The sequence below is a fragment of the Pagrus major genome, chromosome 21, assembly GCF_040436345.1.
Source record: "Pagrus major chromosome 21, Pma_NU_1.0".
Lineage (NCBI taxonomy): Eukaryota > Metazoa > Chordata > Actinopteri > Spariformes > Sparidae > Pagrus > Pagrus major.
Window position 1 is genome coordinate 25,866,378 of NC_133235.1, and position 9,548 is coordinate 25,875,925.

A 9,548-nucleotide genomic window follows, 5' to 3' on the forward strand; every position below is an offset into this window, starting at 1 on the left:
CCTCAGCAGGGTGAATGTAAAGCATGACAAGCACAAATTATTAACATGCCAACTGAGCCGATGCTGCACAGGGACAGCAGCCTGGGTCAAACCACAGAGCACAACATTAGAAAAAAAGCATTTGATGAAGCAAAACTATAGCTAGTTATCAGTCATCTCTCTGTGACATTATACAAATGTATTTTCAAATATTAGTGGTGATACATGTATCTATTTTCAATCAGATATACACGTTTTTTCACAACAGACTGGGCACAGCGGAGATGTTATTGACAGTGACTGTAATATTCAATCAATGCATCATTTCCAGCTATCGACAAGTATTAAATGACAATGATTCAATACACAACTACAATAAATTTAATTCAACTTAACAGACGACACACACTTCATGAATTTAAAGTATTTTTTATTTTTCAAATGGCTTTATTAGTTAAAGTTAAAAAAAAAAAAAAAAGGATGCCAGTGAAACAAATATAATCTAACATGAAGTAAAAACAGACTTCACACATTTGATGTGCAGTAGTTTAAAATAAACACATTCAATGACATATCCTCTTTGTGGTTATAGACTCCCGACTGCTGGAATAAACATGTTTGCCAATTTGCAGCATACAGCGATTGCCACACAGTATATTAATATGAATGTTTTTTTAAAAATCAAAAAAGAGTCCGGTATCCCAACATGGTCCAACGGTTTAGTTGAAGGAAAGTGCCACGGAAAAGGTACAGTATGTTCAAGTACATTGTTGAAATTATAACAACAAAAAAACCCTTAACACCCAGTAATGTGCAAAAGTATAGTTTTTAAAACTAAATAGGCTACAAGATGAATGCATATTAATAATAGCTAAACATTTTTTTTTCACATAAAAAAAGTAAAATAGGTGGCTCAACTCAGCAGATCGAAAGGCCCATGCGGTTAAAGTCAGAACAGTGAATGCTGCTGAAGATTTTCTGAATCGGGCAGGGTGTGTAATAATCATAAACTTTTTCAAATCCTGTGTGTTCACTTGATTAATAACAGTGGTTTACACCAAATGTTCAGATGTCTTGGACTGATTTTCTTTAAACAAATAGTCCTGAAAGAAAGTCACAGCCACACTCTACAGCACAAGTACAATCAAAGGCTCTAAAAATGACACTGTCTAAAAGTATAGTATGTCTAGTAGAAAAAAAATAGTATAAAACATGTTTTATACAACTAATTAACCAAGCAAAGTGTGAAAATGATACAGAAAATGAAATTTAAAATCCATAAACTGAAAATAAGACAATGTTGTTGAGTTTTCCGCCACAGCCCTATGTCACCTGTAATGATTGACAATGACGTGAAGGTAATAATCAGAGCCGTCACTTTACAAGGCGTCAGCATACGAAGATCCAGAGGTACACTAATACATTCAGCGCAGTGAAGATCAAAAAAAGCTCGAGTGCTTATAGTAACATTTTCAAACCAGTGAGGAGTGAATGTTGGAATGGCAGGTTGAACTAAAATGAAATAAAGTACATCTGGACGCAGGATGCCGGACTACAGGGAGGAGGTATCTCTAGCCACAAGCTGCAGGCCGTTGCTCACCTGGAAGCGAGTTTCATCTGATATACCATACTGCTCCAAAGGGTCCTGAGGAGAGACGAGAGGATGAGGAAGAAAGAAAACAAAAGCTCAGTGTTATTGAAGCAGGATCAAACTTCATATTAAACTGGTTAGTTTACAGAAAACACACAAAGACACAAACAAACACAATTTTTTTTAATCCCTAGTGTGTTTCGGCAGGTAGTCTGGGTTTGATTCAATGAGGTTTTGAAATCTTTGAGACTTCGACCTCCGACCTTACACACAGTGTAAGTGAGTGGAATTTAATTGGCTGCTCTTACAACCTCCAAAATAACCTCAACAACCGTCTTTTTCCCAGAACTACTACTACTTAATCGTCCTCTATTAATCTACCCATCTATCTTCTTCTGATATTGGTGATACTGAGCATTTCATTGGGTCCTGCATGGCACAAATACTCTTAAATTCTTCCCAGTATGTTTGATAGGAGCACCATCTGTGTGGCACTTAGTGTAATAACATGCTGCTGTGAAGGTTGTTACCTTGCCAGTGAGCCTGTGGATTTCAGTTCGATAGAATATCAGGTTCTTCCTCATGAACTCGTAACTGAAAGAGACGAGACGACAAATTAATTTGATATTCGAGAGGGAAACAGCGTTCAAACGAACACAGTAAAGATCGGGGCTGCAACTTGGTTTGTAATATATTTGTGATAAACCATTTCAGTTCAGTGCATCCTATCAACCAAATCATTGCAGCTTTATTGGTCTATCACTGTCTTGATACAGAACCTCTAGGCATATATGGAAAATTAAAGCCCCTTTTCAACCAGAAAGCACCCAGGAAGCTTTGTAACAAACACAAATAAGAAACTGCTGTTCTACGATCGTTCTCTGTTTGACAGCATTGTAGTTTTCCCACCAAACTTTAAAACAGGACAATGTCAAGTCATGATGGACCAGCTGGAAACGGTTCAACACAAGTCACAATGTTGACATTGTGTCTCTGGAAACAGCTGCATCATTCATTTGTGATGGCTTCACCCATGTGAGTCTATTACTAGAGGCTAAAACACACTGAGGTGTAAGTTGTTCATATAACGTCTCACTGCACATTAAGACCAGCAAAAGCAAATACCAGCGCCCGAGCAATGTTTACTGCTGCAGATATGTGAACACAGCTCTTATAGTAAGTGTTCTAATAATGTTCATTCATAAGAACATCGTTTTGTACATATTAAATATGTTGATGAAGGTTCTCAGTCAGCCAGGTCATGGTGATTCTACTTGCCACATCGTAGGCAACTGGACTTGTTTCAGTTTCTTGAAGACGTTTCACCTCTCGTCCAAGAGGCTTCTTCAGTTCTTACTAACTGGAGAAGACAGATGGTTTGAAAGAGGAGTAAAAGGATCCATCTACGTCAAACTGGAACGACAGAGGAGGTGGCCTATGACACTACCTATCACCCACCTACAATGCAGTACTGAGTTCCCTCTCCAGGCAGCTTAACAACCATTCACACCTGGGCTCACCTAGCCCTAGCAACCCACATGAAGGTGGGTTGGTTCAACGACCCATACGTGGCCATAACGACTCTGAAACTGAGAGTTTCGATTAAAAGCCTGCAACTCCCCTCCAGTTAGTTAGAACTGAAGAAGCCTCTTGGACGAGAGGTGAGACATCTTCAAGAAACTGAAACAAGTCCAGTTGCCTACAATACAGCACACAATGCTAACAAATTAAATAAATTGTTAGAGCCTTAACTGATGTCTTATAGTGTATTGTTTTACCATCAGAATTACATTTGGGAAATTGGCTCAATAATTGACTAAAATCACTCCATAAAGTTAATTTCTGTCAAACTGCCAGCAAAATATCAAGATCTTGGTGTCTGTTAATAAGACGGTAAAGACACAGTCCTACCTGGCCTTGATAATGGCGTCTACCCACTCCCCACACTGCTCTTCAGAGTCGCACTCAAACAGATACTTCCTCTCTGCTTCATCCAGAAATGCTACAAAAGAAGCACATAGGATTACTCAGAAATACATGATGCAAAAACACAAATAGTAGAGACATAATGGACTATGATTTTGGGGTTTTTGCCTTTCCTGTATTGTGTTATGTAGCATTTTTGTGCATGTAAAATGTCTGCAAAGTGGAAAAACCCCAAAGTCCACACCTAAAGTAGCCACTCTCTCCCACAGAAAACACCTCCTGCACTGCCTGAAACGCCTGGTTTGGAGTCGAGCCTTTACTTTGTAACTTATGTGCGTCACAATGTAACAGGGGTTATATAAATATATATTTTTATATATTTATTATACAATATATACACTCCAGTCAGTCAGCGGACATACAGTTACGACTGCTGTAGTGGCATTATTTTCTATCACACTACCTTGCTCGGCATGACCCGCCCTACTCTGCCTCTGATTGGCTACATCCTGCCTGTTAATGCTCATGTGCAGCTCTCACCAAAGATTGAACAGAGGCGAGATGTCTCACTCCGTAGCTTGAACGGAGCGTTCAAGACACAGTGTGAAAAGGGATGCTGCAGCAATGCACCATGAGAAAAATAATGTGTTTTTTGAAAATTAAACTATGTAAACCTGTGCTACTAGGACCCCCAAATAAAAGTATGAACCTGAAAATTAGCATAATATGACCTCTTTAAGATACATTGTCTTTATTGCTCTTCAGTGATATGTGAAGTCAGGAAGTGAAGGTTGTTCATGTGAAATGTAATTCACCAATAGAGAAGGTCTGGCTGTCCTCCTTCTCCACCCGACACTGCTCCAGCAGCAAAGCTCCAACTGGCTGACAAACAAAAAACAAAAAAAACATGAACTTAATTTTCATACATGTGTTTGTCCTTTGCAAAGAGGACAAAGGTGTGACATGCTGTGATAATAACTGCAGCACGTCCAGGTGTTCAAACAATGACTCAGCTGACCTCCTCCTCATCAGTCCGGAAGTAAAAGAGGAAGTTGACGATGAGTTTCACCAGCCTCTTCTTCACAACTGTGTGACATCAGAAAGGGAAGTGAGATTAAACTTCAGACAGACAGACATACAGTACAGCTGTCTCCACAGCTCGTGTAGCCTGCGGTGCTGACCCAAACATTAGCTTAACATGAAACGGAAGTGAGAGTGAGTAAGAGTCGGTACCGTCTCCCTTCTTGGGTCCTCTCATCCCCAGCTCGGCTGCCTTCTCTGACGGCTGGCGGCTCAGGGACACCAGCTCCTTCTCGTTGAAACGCATCACGCTCACTGACGCAGTAAAAACACGGTCCGCACACACTTTCACTGCGGCGGAGACATTCCCACCACGACCGAGGACAGAACCGTGGACCGAGCAGAACAATAGTACCGGTACCGTCGACTAAACGTCCCCGACTCGCTGCCTGGTGTTGTCTGTAAGCGACGGAGTGTGTCTGGTCATCTCTGCGGTCAAGCTAACACCGTGGTGTCGGACACACCGGACACACAACACACACACACACACTCCTCTCGTCTGGCAGCGACACTCCTCACTGGTGGTAGTACGGCAGGCGGTGAGGGTCAAACCAGGCGAGAAGCGCGTCATAAACCAGAAGCACTTTCCAGGGTGCAGCAGTGAGATCCAGGTAGTAAGTGAAAGTGAAAGTGTTTTATACGAAGCCACACTGTAAAAACCAATATGCTGCAATGGAAGAATGTTATATAAGTAAAAGTACTTGTAAACCACACTGTAAAAATACTTTATAGTTGCCTAGAAGTATAAAAATGAATTCTTCCAAGTTCAAATCCTCGCTTTTGTTACACTGGAACCATTAAAGGTTATTGCATGAGGGAAAAAGAACAAAACAAAGGCATAAAATTATCAAAATTGTTGCTAATTTATTTCCTGTCAATCCACTTTTTGATTAACTGTTGCAGCTATAGCCCTGTTTATACTGTTGGGTAGTTTGATTTGTAACAAAACATCCTCTTTTATAAGTGTGTTAGTCACAGTTTTGTAATTTGTAAAGTAACTGGTAACTGCAGCTATTAAAAAGATGCAGTGAAATAAGAATTAGCTTACAATATTTCCCTGTGAAATGTGGGGTAGAAGGAAAAAGTGCAAGTAAAAGACAATACTCAAGTATGGTACAAGTACCTCAAATTTGTACTTAAGTACAGAAGGCATACTTGAGTAACTTAGTTACATTCAATTATTGATTCAGCCCTTTAAAGTGGCATGGTAATGTAGGCCTAATGTGCTGCATGTCCAAAACCACACTGGCATCATGTGTTGTAGATGTAATTCACTTTCCTTTTTTCCCTTTTCTCTACATCTTTTTTTAAAATTTTAAAATACATAAATAAAAAATACTAACAGTTATTTTCGTTATCGATTCTGCAGATTTTCATGATCAGTCAATTAATCTTTTAGTCTATAGGTGTCTATAGGAGTCTAAGGTGACATCTTCCAATATATTATTTAGTTAAAAACCCAAAGATTCTTCGTTTACTATCATAAATGTTAAAGAAAAGCAGCAAAATCCTCCCATTTAAGAAACTGAAGCCAGCAAATGTTTGACATTTGACATTGTTTTGATCAAATAATTGATTAATCGACCAATCGTTGCAGCTTTAGTCGTTGGTAACGTGTAATCTGTGAGTAATCATCACTTTTGTCAAGAAAGCCACCTGGACGTCGCTCCGGTCCACCAGGTGGCGGTAGGAAGCACCGGAAGCCGTTTGCAAACCACCAAACACCGAAGAAGAAGAAGGAGCCGCTTGAGCATGCGCACTACAATTCTACGTCGGCATGATCATAACGTCGTGTAGCAGGTGAGTGTTTTGGACAAAGATAAGTGTTTTAAAATATCCCGTCACGTCTAGGGATCGTTTCTCGTGTAATTAACAATCTTTTATGACTTGTACAGAGTTTTATACGCTTCTCGTGTCTCTCGATCATTCCGATTTGTTAAAATCCTATGATTACTTGTTGGTAACACCGTTAGCTTAGCACTAGCATTGTCGTAAACCATTCAGTAGCTAGCGGTACGTTGCACCAACACACTTCAGCTAGCTGGATTTTGTTGAGCTCACTTAAATAGAGAGCATTTGTGTTGTAGCGTGATAAAATGATCATCCTAATTGATGTAAATTATCAAGAATCAAGTAAATATCTGGCTAAATCACTCTGCTGTTAGCGTTTAGCTTACTTCCCAGTAGTTAGACCTGTCCCTTGAGAGGGAAGTTAGCATCAAGAACATCAGTCAAGAGGGCTCTGAGGAGTAATTGTACAGTTTTATAACACTTGAAATGCAACTCAGATTAATTACGGATGTAGTTATGGTAACATCAATCTTAAATATAAAGGTAAATATTAAGTATAAATGAATTATCAATATGGAAAATACAGTTAGTAGTCAGTTAAGAGGTAGTGTTACCACAATCCAGGAATACATGGCAAGGTAATAACAGCAAATATTGTTCTTTGTTAACATCCTAAAATGTAATCTAAAACGTGTGCTTTATTTTTCCTCAGATAATCACGAAGGATCTGCCTCGAGTACCTTTCTATTGTGTGTAAGGTAAATCCACGCAAACATGGATTTCCAGCATCGAGCTGGAGGGAAGACGGGCAGCGGCGGGGTGGCGTCCGCCTCTGAGAGTAACCGTGATCGACGAGAGCGGTTACGTCAGCTGGCCCTGGAGACCATCGACATCAACAAAGACCCCTACTTCATGAAGAATCATTTAGGATCATATGAGTGTAAACTTTGTCTGACACTTCATAACAACGAGGTGAGGAGATACACAATGAAACTCTGTGAGATTTAGTTATCTGAACTTGGTGCTATTGCTTGGTATTTTGTTTGAAACCAAAAAATCACAAGCTGCTCTCGTCTGTATTTACAGGGCAGCTACTTGGCTCACACACAAGGAAAGAAACATCAGACCAACTTGTAAGTCCACATCTTGTCTACACCCTAAATTCTGCTGTTGCGTTGTCATCTGTGTGGTGTTTAGGAGTTTTTTATTGGTTTATGTCGTGTTTACTGTTACTGATTAATTTCACTTCACCTTTCCATGACTTATAAACCATTTCATGGTTGCTGTGAAGAATAATAACCCATTGTGTCCAGTGTGTAGGTGAAAAAACACTATGTTTTGTTTGTTTTAGAGCGCGGAGAGCAGCCAAGGAGGCCAAAGAAGCTCCTGCTCAACCGGCTCCAGCAAAAGTTAAAGTTGAGGTCAAGAAGTTTGTCAAAATTGGTCGACCAGGATACAAAGGTAAGCTGGCTGCATGGTTATGAATTAGTGCAGTTCTCTATGTAGTTTACCATGATAGCAGTTTAAGTGCAAATGTTTTGTGCTTTAATATATGGGACATGTGTTTCTCCTTTTTCTATAGTAACCAAACAGAGGGACCCAGAGACCGGACAGCAGTCCTTACTTTTCCAGGTCAGTGTTGGTATCGATCCCTATGTAAAACATATTGTTTTGTTTTTGTTGTTTTGGGAAAGTTCTTAAACAAAGTAAATTCATATTAAAGGTCCACTTAATTTCCACTGCATTGTACAGCTCAGTACCTGTTTATCTTTTCTCTGTTCATCAGATTGACTACCCAGAGATCGCTGAAGGAATCGGACCCAGGCATCGTTTCATGTCTGCTTACGAGCAGCGCATCGAGCCGCCTGATCGTCGCTGGCAGTACCTGCTTCTGGCTGCAGAACCATATGAGACTATTGCTTTTAAGGTGAGTGAAAGCTGCACTTCTGTTGTGCTCTTGTTAAGAGTTGTCTTCTTGCGGTTGTATAAAATCAACATCTTTGCTCTTTTAGGTCCCCAGTAGAGAAATTGATAAAGCAGAAAATCGCTTCTGGACCCACTGGAACAGAGAAACTAAACAGGTACCGATCAGCTGATTAGCATTCGTTACACAAAGCAAAACTGGTAATTTAATTAGAGAAAGTAGAGGTGGTGGTTTAACCTGTCTTTGTTCTTTCCTCACAGTTCTTCCTTCAGTTCCACTTCAAAATGGAGAAAGCTGTTCCTCAGTCCAGCGGTCCGCCACCTGCTGCAGGCGTGAAGCGCCCCCCTCCTCTCATGAGTGGAGTCGGACCTCGCCCACCAAATGATTCTCTTCCCCCTCCCCCGCCAGGAGGGATGCCCGTCCCCCCTCTCCCACCTGGTGCCCCAGGTGCCCCCCACATGCCCCCTCAGATGCCCATGCCCCCCATGCCAATGAGGCCACCTCCACCTGAGGGCATCTCAATATCTAATAATTGATCCTCTGCCAGCGTTTCATGATCACCTCCTTTCATGGTGTGCTGTCCCTCTGCCCTGCCGGTCTACAGTGTCTCCCTTTAGATACATTCAGGGTTTTTTTTGTTTCTACAAATGATGTCCGCATTTAGTAGACTTTTATACATTTGTTTGGTTTATGTAAATGTGTGGGGCAGTCTGTATGATCACACTGTTTTGTATAAATACTTACATTCTGGATATGGAGCTATGATTGAACATGGCTCATCTTTTAAGATGCTGTTTTTGTAATTAAATTCTGTGGAGAAAAACATTTGAGTCTCAAAAGTGTGTTTTTACAAAGACATCACGCATAGAAAGATATTTTACCTGGTTGGTTGGTTTGTCAGCAGGAGTTCACAAAAACTGTTAAACGTATTTTACATTAAACTTGGATGGAGGACGGGTCTCGGCCCAGAGTAGTTGTATGGAGATGCTGGATTGTTTTATCATTTTCTTCAACACTGTGTCATTGAGTGTTTTTCTACAATTTCGTTAACTTCTTAGGGAATAACGCAGAATAATCAGACGTATTTAGGTGGCTGGTATCTATGAGTGAGTACAATTTGGTGTGGATCCAAATGAAAAGACAGATCTAGTGGATTTAAATGTTTTATTTGATATTGGAAGACTTGATTGAGTTAAAAGAGACTGCAGGACCTTGGAGGAGGTATACGCTGTACTAGATTGCCATTCTAGTTGATAC

General features: G+C 40.4%; 2 protein-coding genes across 2 annotated transcripts; one reads left to right on the top strand and one right to left on the bottom strand.

The window, feature by feature from the left end:
* Window positions 1-393: 393 nt before the first annotated feature.
* plekhj1 (pleckstrin homology domain containing, family J member 1) lies at window positions 394-5,117 on the bottom strand. The gene is made up of 6 exons (XM_073491887.1): window positions 4,730-5,117; window positions 4,515-4,582; window positions 4,312-4,378; window positions 3,482-3,572; window positions 2,101-2,164; window positions 394-1,624 (listed from the first exon to the last, which is right to left on the bottom strand). Exons 1-6 carry the CDS (start codon window positions 4,821-4,823, stop codon window positions 1,532-1,534), a joined length of 477 nt encoding a protein of 158 aa, XP_073347988.1. The 5' UTR covers window positions 4,824-5,117; the 3' UTR covers window positions 394-1,531.
* A 1,170-nt stretch (window positions 5,118-6,287) lies between these two features.
* Window positions 6,288-9,116, top strand: sf3a2 (splicing factor 3a, subunit 2). The gene is made up of 8 exons (XM_073491886.1): window positions 6,288-6,376; window positions 7,080-7,339; window positions 7,454-7,500; window positions 7,719-7,828; window positions 7,950-7,999; window positions 8,154-8,294; window positions 8,380-8,448; window positions 8,552-9,116. Exons 2-8 carry the CDS (start codon window positions 7,142-7,144, stop codon window positions 8,825-8,827), a joined length of 891 nt encoding a protein of 296 aa, XP_073347987.1. The 5' UTR covers window positions 6,288-6,376; window positions 7,080-7,141; the 3' UTR covers window positions 8,828-9,116.
* The last annotated feature ends 432 nt before the right edge of the window (window positions 9,117-9,548 follow it).

What these genes read in the sequence shown, in the direction of transcription:
- plekhj1 (XM_073491887.1), bottom strand. Translation starts at nt 4,823, where the DNA reads ATGCGTTTCAACGAGAAGGAGCTGGTGTCCCTGAGCCGCCAGCCGTCA. An exon ending in GACGCCATTATCAAGGCCAG is followed by an intron (nt 2,165 to 3,481) that starts GTAGGACTGTGT and finishes CGTCTCTTTCAG; the next exon opens with TTACGAGTTCATGAGGAAGA. An exon ending in TCCACAGGCTCACTGGCAAG is followed by an intron (nt 1,625 to 2,100) that starts GTAACAACCTTC and finishes GTCTCTCCTCAG; the next exon opens with GACCCTTTGGAGCAGTATGG.
- sf3a2 (XM_073491886.1), top strand. Translation starts at nt 7,142, where the DNA reads ATGGATTTCCAGCATCGAGCTGGAGGGAAGACGGGCAGCGGCGGGGTG. An exon ending in TGGTCGACCAGGATACAAAG is followed by an intron (nt 7,829 to 7,949) that starts GTAAGCTGGCTG and finishes CTTTTTCTATAG; the next exon opens with TAACCAAACAGAGGGACCCA. An exon ending in ATGAGACTATTGCTTTTAAG is followed by an intron (nt 8,295 to 8,379) that starts GTGAGTGAAAGC and finishes TTGCTCTTTTAG; the next exon opens with GTCCCCAGTAGAGAAATTGA.